Source organism: Alosa alosa, chromosome 3 (assembly GCF_017589495.1).
Source record: "Alosa alosa isolate M-15738 ecotype Scorff River chromosome 3, AALO_Geno_1.1, whole genome shotgun sequence".
In the NCBI taxonomy this organism is placed as follows: domain Eukaryota; kingdom Metazoa; phylum Chordata; class Actinopteri; order Clupeiformes; family Clupeidae; genus Alosa; species Alosa alosa.
Window position 1 is genome coordinate 20,736,424 of NC_063191.1, and position 21,821 is coordinate 20,758,244.

The 21,821-nt window shown below is 42.8% G+C and overlaps 3 protein-coding genes across 3 annotated transcripts in view; 2 read left to right on the top strand and 1 right to left on the bottom strand.

Annotated features, from left to right (window-relative positions):
- Window positions 1-786: 786 nt before the first annotated feature.
- Window positions 787-6,888, top strand: LOC125291803 (immunoglobulin-like domain-containing receptor 1). Its single transcript, XM_048238668.1, is given in 8 exon segments — window positions 787-1,075; window positions 1,501-1,671; window positions 2,628-2,777; window positions 2,921-3,040; window positions 3,276-3,422; window positions 4,669-4,794; window positions 5,092-5,879; window positions 5,881-6,888. Coding segments are annotated over 8 exon segments (1,683 nt in total). The 5' UTR covers window positions 787-1,008; the 3' UTR covers window positions 5,995-6,888.
- Window positions 6,889-9,362: 2,474 nt separating this feature from the next.
- On the top strand, window positions 9,363-12,515 carry mstnb (myostatin b). The gene is made up of 3 exons (XM_048238669.1): window positions 9,363-9,798; window positions 10,327-10,694; window positions 11,145-12,515. Exons 1-3 carry the CDS (start codon window positions 9,423-9,425, stop codon window positions 11,523-11,525), a joined length of 1,125 nt encoding a protein of 374 aa, XP_048094626.1. The 5' UTR covers window positions 9,363-9,422; the 3' UTR covers window positions 11,526-12,515.
- A 478-nt stretch (window positions 12,516-12,993) lies between these two features.
- The window catches only part of pms1 (PMS1 homolog 1, mismatch repair system component), a 28,919-nt gene continuing 20,091 nt past the window's right edge, over window positions 12,994-21,821 (bottom strand). The window contains exons 12-13 of the transcript XR_007193071.1: window positions 19,218-19,380; window positions 12,994-13,295 (exon numbers count right to left, since the gene is read on the bottom strand). The gene's annotated coding sequence lies outside the window, so the exon portion shown is untranslated. The remainder of the gene's footprint in view (window positions 13,296-19,217; window positions 19,381-21,821) is intronic.

Consider the following 21,821-nt stretch of genomic DNA (forward strand, 5'->3'; position numbering starts at 1 on the left):
CATTTTTTCAGATTGAAGAATGAGGGCAATTGAAAGTGGAAATAGTACAGTTTAGTACATTTTTAATTTCCCAAGGGGGGAGAGATCCATCCTGTCCAGGATGAAATCACAATACCAGGAAACAAGTGACATTGTGCTTCACAGGTGCAGGGAAGACTGACTTGGATATGGTCCAACCAGGCAGGGGGAAATCACCAGTACAAATACATGTAAAATGTGTATCAAATGTGAGCTACAAGTAGGTTAAAGAGAGCTGAGGTCTATCTGTATTCATTAGTTGCCTCTGAGCTCCTGCATCTCTGCCAGATTGTGTATTCTTGCCCTCCCTCCTTGTGGGGAGCACTCATTTACTTCTCTTCTGCATAATAAAGAAGTCTTCTGTGTAAAGAGCCATTATTGTGCCAGTGGAGGTCCTCGAACAAACATTAATCCTATAGGGTAGCTTTTGGTGTCCATTATGCTGATGCAGGCTCCCCAAATTTCGAAAGCAGAATATTTACACAAAAGTATAGGACTACTCAATATGCCCCCTGGTGGATTCTGGAGGAATCATCATTTGTGTCTTTGTAACTGAAGATTAAACTGAATTGATAAATTATCAAATGAATGATACAACTGCCATCTGGATTTTTTTCTAGTCGAGAGTAAAGATTCGCATTCAAACTGATGTGGTTAAAGCCCAACGTATGGGCATCCATGTTGTGAGTGGAGTTTACTCCGAGATGCACCTGTCATTGTGGGGTGGGGTAAATGATGTCACTTGGAGCAAGCTGTGGGGGATGGGAAAGGAACGAGGAGCACTGCACTGGGAAAAGTTGCGCTTCGTTTGTGTACCTGCGGTACAAACAGTCTGAAGTGAGTCGTAAATTTCACGAAGTTCGGAGGAAACAAGGAATTATGATTGCCTTCATTTAAGCATGATCTAGCACGATCATTTGTTTTTACTTTTTAACCATTACATCGTAATCATAGGAGTTTATCTATAGGCTTCGATAGCTTCCGCGTTGGATGTCCTTCGGAGAAAAAATGGGAAATTTGATACTTGTAGTAGTTCTGCTTGGAATTCTCCCCAAAGGTGGGTTAGAACAATATTTCCATACATTATTTCCTGCTAGAGTTTTATGTCTATAGAATAAGGTATAGTGTTGTTTTACCTCAAAATGTACCTTTCTACCGAAACTGGCAAATGTTAATTATCAACAGGTGTAAACACGACAACGGAGACCTTTGCGTCACGTGACGATGTTGTTTAGGCCTAGGCCTACTAACTCTGTTCTAACTCGACCTACACACCGATTGATCATAGAAGTATAGACCTTGATCGATCTAGCAAGAAACACGTATTTTGCTTCTAAAATGTTAGGCCTTGTATAAGGCAATGATAACTGACCTTTAGACCCCTCTCTCAGATGTTTTACCATTTCCATTGCGACGCCATGCTAACCCTAGGTGTAGATGTTAAGTAGACTGTCTCACATTCAATTGTTGTGTCTAACGCAGAGTTACAGTCCATTCAAGTGACTGTTCCTCAGACAGAAAGGAGCACAGCGCTCTTTGCATCTGTCATCCTTCGCTGTGACTACTCAACATCCGCCAATCCATCAGAGGTCCTAGTTACATGGAGGTACAAGTCTTTCTGTAAAGACCCTGTGCTGGAGTACTACTCTACAGGTATGTTAATAATCCTGGCCTTGTGATATTTGGTTGATTGTAATAAATGAATCATTAACATGCAGTTTGTCACTTTGTCTGTCAGATATGAGTTTATGTTCAACTACTTTTTAAAAATGGATAGACACACCTGCTGTTCTAGTAATCATCCAGCCTATGCACTATGTTCTAATTCTGGTCAGAATAACTCACATTAAAGTTAAAATTACTCTCAGCATGGAATGCATTTTTGAGTAGGAGATGACATATGGTCTTGAAATCTGTACGCATTTGTGAATTGTCCATGCAATCAAATGACCAATACAAATGACCATTTTGACACTTAAGTCTTAAATGAAAATATTTTTCTTATCTTTTTTCATTGTATACCTTACCCTACTTATTTGAAGTTCATAAAGACACCTGACAGTGTCGACATAAGAGTGACATGACACTGTCATGAACGTGTCATAAACAAGTCATAAACGTTTATGACATAATGCTTCTGTTATTAAGTGACATTCATTTTTGTCATAACAAATTAGGGTTAGGTTTAGAGTTATGGTTAGGGTTGGGGTTAGGATTAGGATTAGAGGTTAGGATTAGGGTTAGGTTTCATGTGTCATGACAGTGTCATGTCACTCTTATGTCGATACTGTCAAGTAAAGTGTTACCTGTAATTCATTCAGTTGGGTATTGACATGTGCATTTTAATCATAAATCACATCTGTCATTTTTGGAAAAAAAAAAACACAAGGGGCCCTAATTTGTTTGGTGGGCAAAGTGCAAAGTATGTCAGCAAGCAAAGTGTGCTCATGAAATACAGTTATTGTGTGCCATATGGGACCATTGTGAACAAAACAGGAAGGTGTGTTGTTTGATTCATGTATTTGAATCTTGTGTTTTTCTTCATGGATAAAGTATGTAATAATCACATCAGACAGTTGAATGTGTCTTAACTCATTTTCTCTCCCTAGCCTATCAAGCCTCATTGGCTCTGGGGCAGGACCCAGCCAATGACTGCCCCGATCGTCAGCGCACAGTTCGTGTAGTGGTTCAGAAAAGGGGCACCAATGAACCCACACTGGGCTCAGAGTACCGTGAACGCAAGATCACCATCCAGGACAGTGAGTCATAATGCATATCAACTACATTTTGTGGAACCTTGTTTAAAACATCTTGTCTACGTTGATTAAAAAGCCCAAAGTGATGTCAGAATCACTGTAACAAATATTTTTTTGTTTTTTTCATATCCTTATGTGCATCTCAGAGGCAGACTTGGTCATTAATGAAGTCATGTGGTGGGACAATGGGGTTTACTTCTGCTCTATCGACGCACCTGGAGACACCACGGGGGACTCCGACCGGGAAATCAAACTCATCGTGTATCGTAAGTAGGAAGAGGAAGCTGACTGCTCTTTGTGTATTTGCAAACTGTTTACACTGTCAAGAAGAGCAGTTGTTCTGAAACAGATAACAGATATAAGAAGTAGACTAAATGTCAATACATGGAGAAAGCAGTGCATTTGTTTCCTATTTGCATGCTGTTTCAAGGTAAACAGTTTTATGCAAAGTATTCCGAGAGTGATAGCAGACAGCACAGAAGCACTGTGTTCTCTGTTCAGATTGGCTCACGGTGCTGTTCATCATCATCGGGGCCCTCCTCCTCATCATGTTGCTGTGCATCTGCTGCTGCCAGTGCTGCCCGCAGAACTGCTGCTGCTACGTCCGCTGCCCCTGCTGCCCCCAGACCTGCTGCTGCCCAGAGAAAGGTGCCGCACATGCCCACTGCTCCACATGCCCACTGCTCCACATGCCCACTGCTCCACATGCCCACGGCTCCACATGCCCACTGCTTCACACACTCGGGGGTCTGCACACAGGGACAACAAAATCTGACATCTTGCCATTTTTGGGATGGAAACTAACTATAATGCCGCCACAGTGTCCATCCTACTTTTTATTGTTTTATTTATTATTTATTAGGACAATGCTCATTAATTAACAGACAACCTGTAAATAACTCGCCGTTGTGAGTGCTAATTTCTATCCGTTGTCTCTAGCCAGTTCTTAAAAAGACAGCCTCGAATAAAATAGCAAATAAAAACAAAACAAAAAACAGTAAGTGACTAGGCAAGCTGTGCAAGCTGGTACCCAGACCAAATATACCCATCAGACAACACAGTACAGTAAAACTGGCTACATTACACACAAGACAAATAGCTATTACAAGTAGCTAGAACAAACATGTAAACAAAAGCAAAATACAGTAAAAACACCAGAAAGACCAGAACAGTGTAGATAATGTACATATTAACAGTTTAGAAATGAAGTAACAGTGTGAGTCTTAGGGGTGGGATTACCCATGGTCACAATTTTGGTTTGCCTTAATCCATGTTTTAAAAGTTGCGAAGTTGTTGCTCTCTCTTAACTCATTGGGTATACTCGAGTGAGTCTGCTGCAACTTTCTTTCAGCTTCATGAACTGGCTCAGTGGGGGAGGTGCTAGCCCATGTAGAACCTTGTAGATCAGGCAAGCATCAGTGAAATGTTTAACATTATCAAAGTTAAATAAATTATATGTCTGAGTTATACGACAGTGGTGATAGCTGTTGGCCTTACGGTCAAGTGTTTGTAATGCCTGTTTGTAAAGGGACTCAATTGGTTGCAGAGTTGTTTTGTTTGCCTGTGACCAACTAGTAAAGCAGAATGAAATATGTGAAAAAAGTCATAGCATGCATAAAGATCTTAGCGGCATCTGTAGACAGGTATGTGCCTGAATGTTGGCCAGGTTAAATTTGAGGTTGGCAAGGTTAAATCTTTCTTTTTAGCATGCTTTTGGAATGACAGAGTTGAATCTAAATGAATTCCTAGATATTTCAAATCTGATACCAACTTGAGCTTTTCTCCTTTCACCAGGACATCAGGCTTACTTGCCATACCGTTGTTGAGTGCATCAGTGTTGTGTGTATATAATGCATATTCCAATGGCCAATAAATGATGTTATTGTGCTTGCAGTGGTGATGCAGCACCGGATGCTGAAGGAGGCCAAGAGAGCGATGGCCCCGTGGCTCCATGGCCAGCCCATATACGCCCCAGTGTCCAACGGGTCCTCGCAGGCCAATTACCCTTTACTCTACCCAGGTCAGTCTGCCGAGGAGCCTCTCTGACCGGGCTGAGCTTATCAGCTTTATATCAGCTGACTTTATCACTGAGTCCTATTGAGCCGCATGCTTGGCCTGGGTTGTGTTGATGCATGCAGATACTTGGACATTAATCAGGTTGATATCAAACTTTGAGACCAGGCTTTTGTTGGTTGTGATTTAAACAATCCACTCACAGGTGTGTCTATAGAATATACATAAAATCTTGGAATTTGATCATAGGGAATGGCTTCTCTTTCCACTCCATTTGTTATTTAGTTCTATTTGTTTTTCTTAGGCTCTGTCTCCGACTACCCCACCAAGCAGGGAATTCCTATGGGCCCAATGGGCTACCCACCTCAACACCAAGGCCCACCTGTCATGTCTCATGGTATCTATGACAATGGCACTGTTCAGGGAAGTATCCATGGGAACAATCAGATGCTGGACTTTCTGGAGAGCCAGGTGCGGAGCATGGATGTTCCACAACCCTTGGTCCATACCCAGCCGGCCCCTCAGCAAATGGCGGCTCACCCTGTCCAGTCGTTACCCCCCCAGCACCGAGCCACCCCACCGCAGGCTGTGCCGTTCTCTGCTGGGCCTCCCAGCATGCTCTCTGCCCTGGACGAGATCGGTGTCCACGGCATGGAGCGACGCGTCATCCAGCTGCCACCCATCATCGGCCGCGGGTCCGGTCAGCGCAGTTCTGGTGGCACCCGCGGCGGGCCGCGCCTGTCCAACCCGTCTAGCGACAACTCCAGCCGAGGGGGCTACCGGCGCGACCCCCGAGAGGGCCCCCGTGACCCGCCGTCGCCACGCCGCGGCATCCTGCGCAGCTACAGCGACGAGTCGGACTGGGACGATCGCCACGGGAGACGGACTGGCGGCTCTGGAGGCAGGCGAGGAGGAGGAGGAGGAGGGGCCAGGGGAGCCGAGGGTTACCGTCCTCGCTCGCGCAGCCGAGATGACGTGATGGATGAGCTGCGTCACGTGACCTCTCGCCGGGACAGGAGCTACACGCCCCCGCCCCGCCGCCGGGGCTCCTGGAGTTCCGAGGAGGAGGACAGCCGAGGGGGGGGGTGGCGGTCCCTCACGAGGGAGACCCTGGCCTGAGAAGCCACCCAGCTACTCCTCCATCGAGATCCAGGCAGGGCATAGCAGCAGGAAGAACAACATAGACCGCTTCTCTGTAAGGGTTTGAACTTACAATCAAGTGACGCTTCATGACTCAGATCACTGTTTTCTGACCAAATTCTTTTCATCCTTCCCCCTTCTCTCTGATCTGCTCTCTTCGCCTTGTCTTCCTGCCCTTTTCTTGGGACTTTTTCTGTCTCTTAGGAGAGGAGTTCTCGCAGTGGCAACAGTGTGGTGATCTGAAACCTGCCTATCTTCAGTTTAAGCAGAAGCAGAAGTCCTCACTTTTCACTCATTTTTATGTACTTCTAGGGAATTGAACCACAGGACTGATGGGTTGTCAGTAGGCAGTAGTCACTGACAGTCAGGGGTCCGTGGTTACAGACACTGTTGTTAATTTCTGAGATCCAGACGTATCTCATTCATTCTTTTTTATGTATGTGTGTACAAATATGTATTTTGGTTGTTTTCAATGTTTTTTACGTATTTTAGAAGTTTAGTTTTAGCTATTGGCATCAGTACTTTTAAAGGTGAGCGCTGTGGAATGCAAAAAGACACCACATTTCATTCTTTCAGATATCTTTTACCTCTTTTTTACCAATGAAGTTACTAGAAACTAACCTCGCTTCTAGTGTGTGTGTGTGTGTGTGTGTGTGTGTGTGTGTGTGTGTGTGTGTGTGTACACTCCAGTTTACATTATTTGATTAGTGTGTGTTCATGTGTTCAAAGTATTTGAAAGCCTCACCAAGCAATGTTGCATCAAACAATTTAAATGACCACTAAGGTAACAATAAATTTAGGACTGAGGGCACAATAAGATTTTGTATGTGTTATAACTTAAGTAAGTATAAGTATATATACTCTTTTGATCCCGTGATGGAAATTTGGTCTCTGCATTTATCCCAATCCGTGAATTAGTGAAACACACTCAGCACACAGTGAACACACAGTGAGGTGAAGCACACTCTAATCCCGGCGCAGTGAGCTGCCTGCAACAACAGTGGCACTCGGGGAGCAGTGAGGGGTTAGGTGCCTTGCTCAAGGGCACTTCAGCCGTGCCTATGGTCGGGGCTCTTCTGCTTCTTCTGCCGTCAGGCTCAGCCCCTGCCCCCTGCAGTTTAACATTTTGTACTGACTTCAGTCCTCCCGAATGGTTGTTGCTTAAAACATCTATCTGAACAAACAGCAATTAATATGGTTTTGTACAATTACTGGTGTTCTCTTTTTAACTATTAGAGTTTAGGCGATAACTGTTCTGTCTATATAATGAAGGATACTAATGATGTAAATGGGGTAAGAAGTCTAACACAAGTTTATCTCCATTTGGATGGAAATGTCAGATGTGTCTGCCCATGTTTTTTGGACATTTAGGCTGGAGATGGCATTGTATGCACTATATTTGGATTGTGAAGTATGTTTTGTATATATTATGATTTTTAAAATATTATGTATAAAGTTTTCAAGGGGAACCATAGAATAGTGTAAACTGATTGGTCTAATTGCAAGTTCAAATAAATTATCAAAGAAAACATTCTTGTTTTTATTCTTGAATGAAGTATGAATACAGAGAAGTGAAATGTTTTTGTGTCCATTAACTATAGCTATGCTGCCCTCTTGCTTTAAAAGATATACAGCACAATCTCAAAACTGGCATTGTACAAAATGCCTCTGTGGGCAGAGAAAGAAAAGGCCTGTGGGAGAAGGAAAGAAAAAGGTTGGGAGACAAAAAGGGGGCATTACACATTACATTAAACATTACAGGAGCCCCCACCTCCACCACCACCTCGCTGTCAGAGCTCTGGGGGCTTAGAGGAGGGCAGCCAGAGGAGACGTGCCCTCAGGGGGGAGGCCCTGGCCTGAGAAACCTCCTGGCTACTCTGAGCCCTTATTATAGAGGAAGAAAATGTCCAAGTCAAATTTGGGAAAGAAAACGAGAGCAACAAAGCATCACATTAAACAGTACATTACACTGTTGGCTCCTCAGATGAGAACAGGTTTTATAGCTTGTCTGTTGTCTGTCAGGTTTTATAGCTTGTCTGTTGTCTGTGACATTTAGAACTGAATGTTGATGACTGTTATGTGTTTTTATTGGCTTAATAGTAATGTGATAATTTGCCAACTTATGGGACAATCACAACTGCTCATGCACACTTTGATGCTAAGACATTGTAATTGTGCACTGAAATATTAACACCAAATAGGTGCCAGAGACTTTTGTCTTTGCTTTGGCACTTTATGTTCGCCCTTATTATGATGTACAATTTGCAGGTGAAGCTGACATTCGTTTCTTTTTCTATCCACTAGATGACGCTGCTTGAATTGAAATATTATTCACATCAGGTCAAGTTCAAAACTCACATCAAATAATTTATGAAGGTAGGCTACAACTGAGCGTTTGGACGAAAGAGTTTCAAAACCCATACCCTTACTTTTAAATCCATCCAAAGTATCCATATATTATCTGCTATAGACCCAACCCCAACACACACACACACAAAGTTATAAAATCGTCTTATTACATACCACCAAATAGTTGAAAAATCGCTGAACAAATCAATGCCCCTGGGCCATCTTCCATTTCGTCACATTCAAATAGTCTGTAGGGCTGACTGCTGAAATGATGATGAAATGATTTAGCTATATTCATTGCGCGAATAGACTATGGTAGGCCTACAAAACAATCGCGCTCTGAAATTTCATCCAGATCGTTAATACAGTAAAAGATTGTCAATGTCAATGAGCCTGAACCTTGGCGCTGTCTTTTTGTAGTCTATGTGGTGATCGGTAGATGGCACTCTTTTCTCCCATCATAAGAAATATTACATGCTATGGAATAACTAAGCCCGTCTATTTATACACCCATTCATATTTAAGATTGTCACTAGAATCGATGATGTTACATTTGTGACGTAATATTGATCTAAATGAATAATTATTCATATTAATTAATATTATTAATCAAGCATCAATATTGTTATAGCGACAGTATTTTTATTATAAAAACTTCTATGGCATTTTGTGGCACCCAACAGAGGCCCTAAACAGTTTTTTTTATATATATATTTCTTTTTAGAGTTGTTTTTCGTTTATTAACATAAAAGATCGTGTCAACTACAGCAACATCAATGAATCCATAACGGTAGTCGACAGTTTTGTCAGTCAGTGCGTATTTGCATGAAGCTGGGTGATGAATTGTGTCAGCTGTTTCATAACCTAATCTCACTTTTGAATAATTGTGACATTGTCTTAACGTGATGTGAAGTGATGTGGCTCTACCTCTTTAAGGTTTGACTGAGGAATTGAGTCACGTCTATCTCAGTAGATTCATTGTTGCCTGCCCAGCCAATCATTGAATTTGACGACACAATAGAGACCAAAGTTGCAGTATAAAAAGCCTTGCAGAATTTTAAGCATGACACCTATGAGTGTGGTACTCAGTGCTGATAACCTCGGGTATAAACTTGTATCAACTGGATCCTAACGAAGTGATAGAACATGCATTTTGCACGACTTCTGATTTCTGTGTGTTTTTTAATTGCACTAGGTCCAGTGGGTTATGGTGAGATCACAACGCACCACCAGACTTCAGTTGCGTCGGAGGACAGTGAGCAGTGCACAACATGTGAGTTTAGACAGCAGAGCAAGCTCATGAGGTTACAAGCCATCAAGTCCCAAATTCTGAGTAAACTTCGGCTCAAACAAGCGCCCAACATCAGCCGAGATGTTGTCAAACAGTTACTACCAAAGGCACCTCCACTCCAGCAACTCCTTGACCAGTACGATGTTCTTGGAGATGATAACAGGGACGGCGTTATGGAAGATGATGATGACCATGCCACCACAGAGACAATCATGACCATGGCCACCGAGCGTAAGTTCTACTGTCCTAAATGCTAAGATACTAATCTGCGCGCTGCTGGCGTGGTCGCCAACTGGGTACTCACCGGAGCGCAGCGGTTGCGTTATTTTACGCCGAAGGTTTATGTGTTCTACTTTATTATTGAAGCGCATCTCATATGGCCAGATTATTGATACATGTCAGAAGAATTCGAAAACTTCGTATTTCTTCATATGCATGACATTTCACTTATATAATAAACCGATAATTGTATTTGTTTGATGCAATGTAACAAAACGTTAAAAATGGAAAATAAAACCATCCACTTCCAAAAATCTCATTAGCGTTAAACGTCATTAGCGTTCCTTTTGCGCTTTGGCACTTCCCTTACAAGTGCGCACAGTGGCTGTTTCCTCGCTGCTCTTAAATCTGAAAGCTGGAACATTATTGTTGAATACTCTTGTTACTGTAAAACAGTAGGCCTATTTATTCTGAGAGACTTCTGACTGACTGACTGGATGTCTCTTTTTCTGTGTCTCTCCTGTTATTTTTTTTATCTAGCGGATCCCATCGTCCAAGTGGAGCGGAAACCCAAGTGTTGCTTTTTCTCCTTCAGCCCGAAGATTCAACCCAGCCGCATCGTGAAAGCGCAGCTTTGGGTGAACTTGAGACCAGCCGATGAGGATACCACTGTATTCCTTCAAATATCGCGATTAATGCCAGTCAAGGACGGAAACAGGCATAGAATCCGATCGTTGAAAATTGACGTGAAATCAGGGACCAAATCATGGCAAAGCATAGATGTCAAACAGGTTTTGACTGTGTGGCTGAAACAACCAGAGACCAACTGGGGTATCGAGATCAACGCGTACGACGCAAAGGGAACCGACTTAGCTGTCACCTCTGCAGAAGCCGGAGATGAAGGACTGGTGAGTTCAGCTGACTTTTCACTGTAACACAAGACATGTTCTAACAGTCTTTATTTTAACAAATCACTCAATTCACTCAGTTGCAGTTGTATGATTATATCTTCACTGAAAAATATGGGATGTTTAGTGGACCAAACCACTAATGTCTGGAGAAAAGTCTGTGACTGGCTGTAATTATTTATGGGCCTATCATTTAAACATCTCTGTACCAGAGTCCCTTTTGTTTCTATATTTAGTTGAGGCTTTTATCTGGCCTTTCCATCTTTCCTAGGTCACAGAGGCCAAATAATGCACGTTTGCATGTACATGGCCTTTTTTATTATTATGCATGGCTGCTCTACTTCTAGTGTAATGCCTGCCACAACACCAGAGCTCCCTTTGCACATTTTACTTAATGACTGCAGGATGTAGCTGTAGAGATCCATGATTACTGTGGTTTGACTTTCACAGCAACCTTTCATGGAGGTGAAAATCTCTGAAGGCCCCAAGAGGTCCAGACGGGATTCTGGACTAGACTGCGATGAAAACTCGCCAGAGTCTCGCTGCTGCCGGTACCCTCTCACCGTGGACTTTGAAGACTTTGGCTGGGACTGGATTATCGCCCCCAAGCGTTACAAGGCCAATTATTGCTCAGGCGAGTGTGAGTACATGCACCTGCAGAAGTACCCCCACACCCACCTGGTGAACAAGGCCAACCCGCGGGGCACGGCCGGACCCTGCTGTACCCCCACCAAGATGTCCCCCATCAACATGCTGTACTTCAACAGGAAAGAGCAGATCATCTACGGCAAGATTCCGTCCATGGTGGTGGACCGCTGCGGCTGCTCCTGAGTAAGCAAACTCACTGCCAGTCTCATCCTTCTCCTGGACTTCTGAAAATAATCACTTTAACCATTTACCAGTGCTTTCTTACACTGTGCAATAGAGCCAGAAACCACAACAAGGATGCTCACCCATTTGCCGAGCATAAGTGTCACATGGATATACTGATGGAATGTCATAGAGTTGGACTTGGGAATGGACATAGAAAACAAACAAGAGAAAATTTGACGACATTCAATGACAAACCTTTTTTTTCTCTTCAATCTGCTTGATGTTTTTAACTGTCCCTCACATACATGCTGTATACATTCTCTTGTGTGCATCTCTCTTACATGTCACACTCATTTTGTAATATCCATATTTTTGCAAGTATGGCTGTCAGTGCCAGATGGCCATGCTAACCTATTAAGGCAATATTTTTTAGGACATTTTTGAGTGAAATGGAGAGGGACTCAAGAACATTTGACTAGAGCTGGAGATCCTATCTGAAGAGATCCATCTGGCAAACAGAACCGGGTCTCATGTACATTGCCATAAATGCCACACTCAGTTCATTCAATTCGTCCTGATTATAGCTTTACCATTACTCAACTGCTTGAACTTCCCTACACACTTGAATTATTATATAATTATATATGTGTATATATATAAATATAAATCAGCATTACTGGGCAGAAGGACTTGAACCAGAGGCACTACGAATGCAGTCTACACATATATATGTATGTGTAACAAAAGCAGAGGTATATGAAAAGAATGAATGTTTAAACCATGCTTAAACTCTGTCTTTCAAACAACACAGTTTGCACTATGGCAGACCAATAGAGATAATTGGTTGCTAAAAAGTTGTAAAAACTGATTTTGATATGTTTGCTAATTGTACTATATGCCATTGTTTCCAGTAGCTGTTTACTTTTTTAACCTCTGTTAGTAAATGTATAAGACCACAACCTAGCAAGAAGTGCACAATATCAAATCTATATATCTGTTAAACAAATAAAGGTGCTTGCTCTATTCTGTGATTAATTAGTCATCACTGGACTACAGACTAGGCCAAGCAGTTTCACAAGATGTGTAGTTTTCCGTTTGAACCCAGTTGCTCTTGTTTTTGTGCATGTTTGTCTTCGTGTGTATCCTATGGCCATTTATGTTTCAGAACATGTACACATTTTGTCATAAGACAGAGTGAATTCAATTTACTCTAGATTAAATATGAGGGAATAGATTCCATGTGATAACATAAGGGTCGTTGAGTAGAATCCAGATGCATCCATATGATGCTTACAGATGAATGCATGCCTACAGAGGACACTGGGGAAAACATCTGATCAATAATCTGGAATCAAGGGAGAGAATGGTCAATGCCAAAGGGCTTGGCTTCCGTTTAGCATTTTTAAATGATCCTTATGGTGTGGCTACTCAAAGGTCTTTGACCATTGTTTGTCATCTGCCCTCTGATGGTTAAAGTGGCCAACAGTGTAATCATACTGTTTATTGCAAGTTGACATTGGGGTTAGAGGCATTTTCACACATTCCATTTACAAGCATGTGAGCCTGATTTTAAAATATCAATATTCTGGCCAATAATTCTATTTCACTTTTTATTTAAAATTCCTATGATCTAAATTTCTTTACATAACGGTTTTGAAATCAGGGCTAATTAAAATGACAGCCTATTGAAGCCTTCACTTCCGTCCAGAAGAGGGCGAACTGTGCTGTAGGAGAGGCACTTCCTTTCCTGCTGTGAGCTGGACTGCAGCCATGTTGACCAGGTGGGACCTGCATAGAAGTGAATAGTCCAGTCAGAGGGTTACAATTCCCAGAGACATAGTATTGCTTTCCCCATTACGGCTGAAATATGTCCTCTGTCATTTTTTGGTTTTCATTAGACTGTATTTGGTACTTAAAGATTCATTCATTCATGCCATTCAGCTATAATCAGTCAGTATGTTTTGCCTTGCTTTTTAGTGAAAGTCCTTCCTAAAGAAGCAATTCTTGAAAGTCTTTATTCCTGAGACCTACATAGCTGGTACAGTGTAGAAGGATGCCACTGGTCCATATGACATGACAGATGGAAGATTCCATGTCCATACTGCAGCACTGAAGAGAACAAGCCACCGAGCCCCCACTAAGATTTACCTCCAGTCCCTTTTTTCAGCCCACATGATTGATGTGTTTTCTTAAGCATCTTCTTTCCAGCTGAAAGTATGACAAACAGGAACACACTAGTGGCTGACTGAGTGCTGTTACATCTGTCACAGGACGCTCCGCTCCGCACCCTGTGTCTCCACAGCCCGGCGTCGGCCAGCACATTCCCACACTGACAGGTGAGGAAGCCACTGTGAGAAAATGGGAAGGCGAAGAGGCGCTCCTCAGGGGCAGAGGCGCGCCGACACAGCTCATCTCCGCGTTCCAGGATTCCCAACATCCTGTGCCTAGCCATAGGGGTGCCTTGTCAAGGCGAGTAGAGTAGCCCTCCAGATGAGGGGGAAACACCACACCAACAACAGGAAGAGTGGGGGGAACAGCTGCCAGGTGTGGTCGAACATCTGCAGCCACAGTTGTGCTCGTGCACTCTGAGATGCTGAGACAGAAAACAGCTGGACTCGACAGCTTGCAGTCCATTGGGGGGATGGGGGGGGGGGGCAGCGCCATCAAGAGTCTGTGGTAGAGTGATTTCTGCACAGCAGGGTTAAGCCATCATGCTGAGAATGTTTCAGTTTCAAATGTTCCTGTCTCAAAACATAAATGACAAATGAAATGGTGACAGGAATAAAGCCAGCACCTAACCCCCCCATATGAACACTGCCAAAAGAACACTGACAATCACCTTGACCATCCATTCATCTTCACAGTCATAATTTGTCACCTGGTACAAGCAGACAGACTGAAAATTCAGCTGTTACTTAACACATTCGAGTTTATCATCAACATACCTTTCGCAACGCAGTAATCACCTGAATAATCTAGGGGGACATGATTTGGGAACCAGGCAGACAAGTTTGCCTAAGCTCTGTGCCCGCTGCAGCCAAAGAAAGCAATGAAAATCAATAAAAGACATGAGTCTGGAGCAGGGGCAGGCAGATGTGCAGCCGCTGACAGGTAGCTGTCATCAAGGCTGATGGATTTATCCAAGGCACCCATACTGGGATTTCTACTCACCAGCGCTTGTTTTTTCACTTAGTGTTGGAATGGGCAACCTTTTCCCAGACGTGTATTGACCTCTCTGGAACTAGAAACGTGATTAATTATATCGTAAAGCTACTGGAAGTTCACGGGGTGACGATTCGTCAGAGATTGTTCTGTTTAAGACATGCAATATAAAGTGGAATTCCGTTTTTTCAGTGCTGGTAGAATGCAGATGCCATTCGTCAAGTTAGTGTTTCCAGGTCTGGCAATATTGGGAGAGAAGACTTTTAAATGATTTTCTTCATATTTTATTTCAAGGTATGTAAATAACTAATCCAGAAACAAATAAACAGTAACAGGACAAGGCAGTAAACCATATGTTCTCAAGGGAACAATGACTGACAGCGATGGAGTATAGATGCTCCTCTACGGAAATAGTCTGGACGACTTGGAAAAAAATGAAGAAGTGTCTCCTCTGGATTGACTACAACTCCTGTCTGAATGCTAGAGAGGGGTAGAGGAAGGTATAGTGATATCTGTTGATACAAATCAGGTTGAAATGAAGTCTAAAAATCTTTTTAAAATCAAACAATAAGGTTCCTCAGTGTGTTCTTCAAAAAGTTTAATTTTAGTCAGAATCATCATGTTCCTAAAAGACATGCTGTTTGCTGTGCTTTCCACCTGCATTAACAAGCAGCCCATCTCAGATTTACTTTTTGTGTGGAAGCAGAGCAAACAATATCTTTAAAGATGACCTGCAGGCAGATGATATCTGATGCCTCATCCCAGCTTTATGAGACCTCTCAGGTCATTCATACACACAAATCCCACTGAAGTATAATGGATCATCCCACCCACAGCGTTCAAATGAATCTAGTGCTAATAGAATAGAGTGGGACTATGACGTCAAGAATGAAATGATCAATGTTGAGGGACAGCAAAGCTGTGCCCCACACCCAGTGCATATGGATTCATGTCTTTCCAGTTTAATAGGACATTCAGTGTTTCAGTTTTTTAATGACAGTCAGAAGGTTACACTCATGGCTCTCTCCAATTAAAACCATGGTTCTCTGATAGATTATCTCAAAGTCTTGACCTGCAGGCTTTTCAGCCTTCTGTTCCCCGCATCTGGAGCTGTGACATGCAGTTTTATTCAGCTACTGTCATATTCCAAACCATAATACATTTTCAGCCATGACTTTGGAGAATCTGATAAACCAGTACCTTTGGTTTTGTCATCACACAACATTTTGTCTTGTTAATTAGTCTAGCTATAATATTTTCTGACACAAAGTCATATCACAGACATCACCAAGTGGAATACCAGAACCAAGAGGGGATACTTTACATCATGTCTAACTCTTCTGGGTAAAAGCTATTAAAACTGCTCAGTCTGGTGTTTCAATTTGAAAAATACTATTTGGCAATGATGACTGCAACACAACATTAGTGACTATATTCTAGGTCTGCATCAATATAATTATTTAAGAGGTAAACCTAACATGATGCATATACAGTACAGGCCAAAAGTTCATTCAATGTGTTTGCTTCGCTAGCGGCCATATAATGATTGTCAAAGTTTTTTTTTTTTCCCGTCACACACCTGAATTTTTGGTCAACGATCATTCAAAATGTGAAATTTTTCCACTAGACTTTTACGAAAAATCAGATCGCCCCTCGGGGCCACTCACCCCCGTGCTGGGCCCCCCGAACCCAAAAAAAAGCAGTTTTTCCTAAATAACTACCTGAACCGTGGCACTGAGGATGAAGAATCTTTTATGGTATGTTGGTCTTAAGGGCCCACATCAACCTGGCCCATAATCACTCATTTGTGATTTGCACCCCAAAAAAAAATGAAAATGCAATATCATTCTGCTTTAATCGCCTCTATCTTCAGTTAAGATGTTCAGAACTGCAATTTTATGTGTATGATTGACCTGGCATTCTCTGGGGTATGTCAAGTTTCAGAGAATTTCATCCATGGGGGGTCTAAAAAAAAATTAGGTTATGTGTATTTAGTGACTGTACACTCATTGGCCTGTAGATGGCGGTGCACACATATACACATGCACACACACACAGGCATCCACATACTATCGGTATTAGAACGGCCGATACATGATTACAAATTCAGTAGGATTAAAAGAAAGCCAAAATAAATATTTATCATCATCATCATGGCTGCATTTCCAGTATTGGCGATAAGTAGTCGTTTGTCCACTAGATGGCTGATCGTTGCAGTGAGACGTAATTTTGTTGGAAGTTAAAAGTGGGTTGAAAACAATGGGCTTCCTACAAGGACTGTAGTTTACCGCAGAGAACGCCTAATAAGGATAGGAGGATGTTCACATGAAATGTAATTCCCATTTCTTCTTGAAGCCGAAATAAATCTGAGAATGTTTATCGGACATGCTTGGTTTTTACTGCAGGTACGTTAATCTTATAATATCAATAAGGACCTAGGTACAATAATGTTACCGTTAGCGTTGGTTGACTGATGGAGGCCAATTTGATTGCATTTGTAGAAAACTATAAATGCGGTTATACCAAGCAAATTGATAGCAGCACTGTAATTGTATCTTTCGACTGTCATTTGTTGCAAGTGCTACAAAAATCATTCTGTGCAATGGAAGATTTACCAACGCTATAATCGGGTCTGATACAGTTTTGCCTATACATGCCTGAGACTGAGACACCTGTTTATTTTTTTTAAGTGCGTGCAGGGTGTGAGAGGGGAATCGATGTGCTTTGATTCCAGCTTGGTAGTTGTAGTCTGTGAGATTAAAAAGCACGTGTGTGTGAAGTATCCAAACAATGACACCTTCATTTCATTATGGTTGCATTAGCAACACAAAAAGCTACTGTGTAGTGGGTCCCATTTAGAAGTGGCTACTTCATTCGCGCTTTCCTTGACTCATGGAGCTGCGTGAATTTTATTATAACTTTTCGCACGATATGGCAGTTTCAAGTCCGCTTGATACTGTAAGGCGTAAGCCATTGGTTTCCAAAGGAGATTTTATTTGTGTCGCCAGCATAGCCTATTGACAATTTATATTGTAAATAGGCCTACCTTATAGGCCTACCTGTAGCTTATGGAAGCTAACAGCTTTATTAGGATCTAGTTTGTTAGTTACAGTTTTGTCATAACTCCCTGATGCATTTTTGCATTTAGAATAACCAGAGCGTGGATATCTCAATCGGAAAATTAAACAATATCGGGCGCCTATGGACTAGGCTGGGTGAACCCAGCCTGATCTGCCCGCTATTTATTTTTTGATTTCTTAAAAGATTGAGCTTGGTCTGGTGAAAGCCAGACAAGCCATGGACCTCAGTTACACAATGCAAGGGAACATGAATCAGCCTATATTTGCACGAACAACAAGGACAACAGCTCTTCAACTTTGGCCAGTTAAAATGTGTATGAACAGTCTAGCGACGCATTTCATCAAGGCCCATTTGGATATGTCAGTTATTTGCACCACTGGTTAGATGTAAAACAGCATTTCGTTTCAGACTACTGTTACTTAATTTGTGCATTGACAATAAAGTATCGCATGAACTAAAGATGACTAAAATCTTATGCAGAAGAAGAAACATTCACAAAAAAGCCATCTATCCAAAAATGACCTTTGTTTTTGATAGCTGTTGAAAACTGCATGGAACTGACAGAGATGTTTTTGTTTATTAATAAATAAATACATACATACATACATAAATAAATAAATAAATAAAAATATAACATTATGCTGATACCTTTTGCTTTTCCCAAATACAATGTAGCCTACAGGTGTAAGTGACCTTTCATCAATCCAGTTGCAATGGATGAACTGTGATGAACTGCCCTACTTGTGATTGTTTAGAGATTTTAAAGGTTATAACAATGCTACAACTTCTTTGGCTATTCTACAATCTATTCACCTTTTCAGCGCCAGTAGGCTACTTTCTGTGCAGCCGCACACACACACACACACACACAGGCATGCCAAACAAGCATACACAAAAGTTTCAAGAGTGGGGGATGGAGTAAAAGATGGAGACAAATTGATTAGTGTGATTTATTTTCGCGGAAAGGATGTACAGGACTGAGAAGCGGTCATATTTTGTACCGCTATGCGGTACATCTAGTTTTCATGACTATTCACATTGTAGATTCATCAAAACTATTAATGAACACATGTGGAATTATGTACTTAACAAAAAAGTGTGAAATAACTGAAAACATGTCTTATATTCTAGTTTCTAGTCTAGTCGACGGAGGGGGCTTAAAAAACACCATCGTGCAAGTACAGCACATTACACCAAAAAAATCATTCCAAAATCCATCAACATGGCATTTCATTTGAATATACATGTAAACTGAACTGAGTTTTGTAGATTAGCATTGCCTATTTATTCATCTCATAGAGAAAGTAACTATGCTAATAGGGTTCACACCCCAGTCTGTTAATATCTGAAGAATGTGAAGGCCGCACAGGACGAGTGTTCAGAGTATGTAGAGAGCATGGCCAGGCCTGGGGAGAAGGCAGATGCAGGAGGCCACTTTAACTGGTCAGGGCTTTGTTAGGGATTTACCTTGTGATCCATGCAGGTGCCCCCAGGGACTCAGCCATGATCCATGCCATGTTTGGGTCCAGGTGCCCCCAGGGACTCAGGTTTGAATGCAACCTGAGGTCATTTCCAAATTCCACCCCATCTCACTCTCCCATTCACTTCCTGTCGATCTTCACTGTCCCATCTAAATAAAAGGCAGAAAATTGACAATGTGATCAAGAGAACAACCTTTGTAATATCATGTAGCACATGTGTGCTTGTGAAAGTACTCATCTCGGTCGCGCCAGCTGACTACCGACGTACTGTATGCCCCTGTGCCCTTTAGGGACCCTGACAATGGCAAGAACCCTGCTGCCCCGCTAACTACTGAACCACTGGCATGGCCATTTGGCCCAGCCCCACAGAGAGTGACGTGGAGGACATCACTGCTACACCAGTATTTTCCCCTCGGTCAACGTCAGCTGCTCAAGTGTCTGTCATCGACAGATGGTTGCGCATGGGATGCAGGCAATGCTTCAGAGATTTGCACTTTAACCGCAAAGTTTCGCAGATCCCTGACATAGTGCTAATGCCCAGAATTAGCTTGCTCCCATCCTGCATGCAGATGACTTACGACTGAGACAGAGTTCCCCTTGAGTAGGCCTTCAGGGAGCACAGCAGCAGTAGGAGAGAGAGTTCTCTTTGAGTAGGCCTTCAGGGAGCACAGCAGGAGTAGCAGAGAGAGTTCTCTTTGAGTAGGCCTTCAGGGAGCACAGCAGCAGTAGCAGTAGGAGAGAGAGTTCTTTTTGAGTAGGCCTTCAGGGAGCACAGCAGCAGTAGCAGAGAGAGTTCTTTTTGAGTAGGCCTTCAGGGAGCACAGCAGCAGTAGCAGTAGGAGAGAGAGTTCTTTTTGAGTAGGCCTTCAGGGAGCACACGGATACTGTGGGGATCAGTGCTCTCAAGGAGACGCTCAGATATGCACGGTAATGAGTATCTCAGCTCTCCCTCCATTTACCTTGAGCCTAAGTTTCCTCTTCTCTCTCTCACACACACACACACACACATTGCTCCATCCTCGTGGTCTGTAAAACAGTGTAAGGTTATCCTGAAAGTATCCACGGCTGCTGCTCAACACTACAGCAAATTCAATCATGCGAGGGAACCCGATAGGCCGTCTTATGATAATATTATAGTTAGCACAGGGAAAGGTCAAACCGCAGCACACGTCTTGGTTAACACGGGCCCTGCCATGGCGCGTGTGGATTGGCTCACATGGCTACAGGGTGCAAATTCTCTAAAGAGGCATTTGGAGGCAAGGTTCCCTACTCCTCTGCGTAACCCTCATTTGAGAGCTCAATTAAAGTAGCGTGTGCTCCACGGCCGACTCCTAACTGCCAGGGCAGCAGAATCTGGCAATATGTGCTGTGCCTGGCATGGGGGAGAATATCACGGTGATTAGTGAGGATTAGCTGATGGTCATCTTTTGAACGCATGACCACCGAGTTAAAAAGGTCACTTAGAGTCATTTTACCAGATGTCGGGAAATAAGCCTTGTGTCGGGAAATAAGCCTTGTGCAAAACATAATAATTGTGCTGAATGCAAAATCAATCAGGGCCATCTCAGTAGTGGAAAAGATTAGCGGTGTAAGCATTTTTTTTTTTTTTTTTTTCTTTATTTTGTTTCCTTTACAGTCTAAGGCACTAACCCACGTTCAACATGGATTGCAACTTTTTGGGCAGTGGTCAAGTGGGAGTAACTTGATTCAGTCATCAAATCCAAATGAACCCTGTATCGCAGCCACCTGTTGGCTCACCAGTCGTGGTAAAGATGACAGTGCAAACTTGCATTTCATTCCACATTTATGATTTTCATCTCCAAACATGTTTAAGTACACACACAGCCCTTTACACACACACACACACACACACACTGCTCTGACATGTCTGTCCACTTAAGTAACAAAAGCACTGGATCATAGAAGTCATATACACACACACATGGGAATGCACAGATCAAATGACTTAAGGTCCATAAGGTGGACCAATTCTGGCAATAAAAATTTTAAAATGGCACACCCCCTCCCCCACTCCCCTCACTATACTCTATCCACATGTATTCACACATGCACACACACTGACACACGCAGGCATACTCAGGCATACTCACACACACACACACCCACACTCACACTGACACATGCAGGCATACTCACACACACACACACACATGCACACACGCATGCCTACTCACACACACACGCACAGTCACACCGACACATGCAGGAATACTCACTCACTCACACACACACACACACTCTCTCTCTCTCTCTGCCGTAAATGGTCCTGCGGAGCCCTGCCCCTGGGACTGTCCCAGAAACCTCCACCTGATCCATTTCACTCCCCGCTCTCCCTCTCTGCGCTGCCCTCCCTCCCTCTGCCTGACTGGCGGTGGGCACAGGCCAAACTCTCCATTAGGGCCGGTTCCTCTGGGCGCAGTTACTCAATCACTTTATATTTATGCCCCCCGTTAGGCCATCCATCACACACACTCTGCATGGAGCATATGTTTGTCTTTGAGCAGACGTGAAATGACTAATGCTCCAAACCAAAAAACTGTAAAGCATTTGTAGTGCGAGTGTCACATGA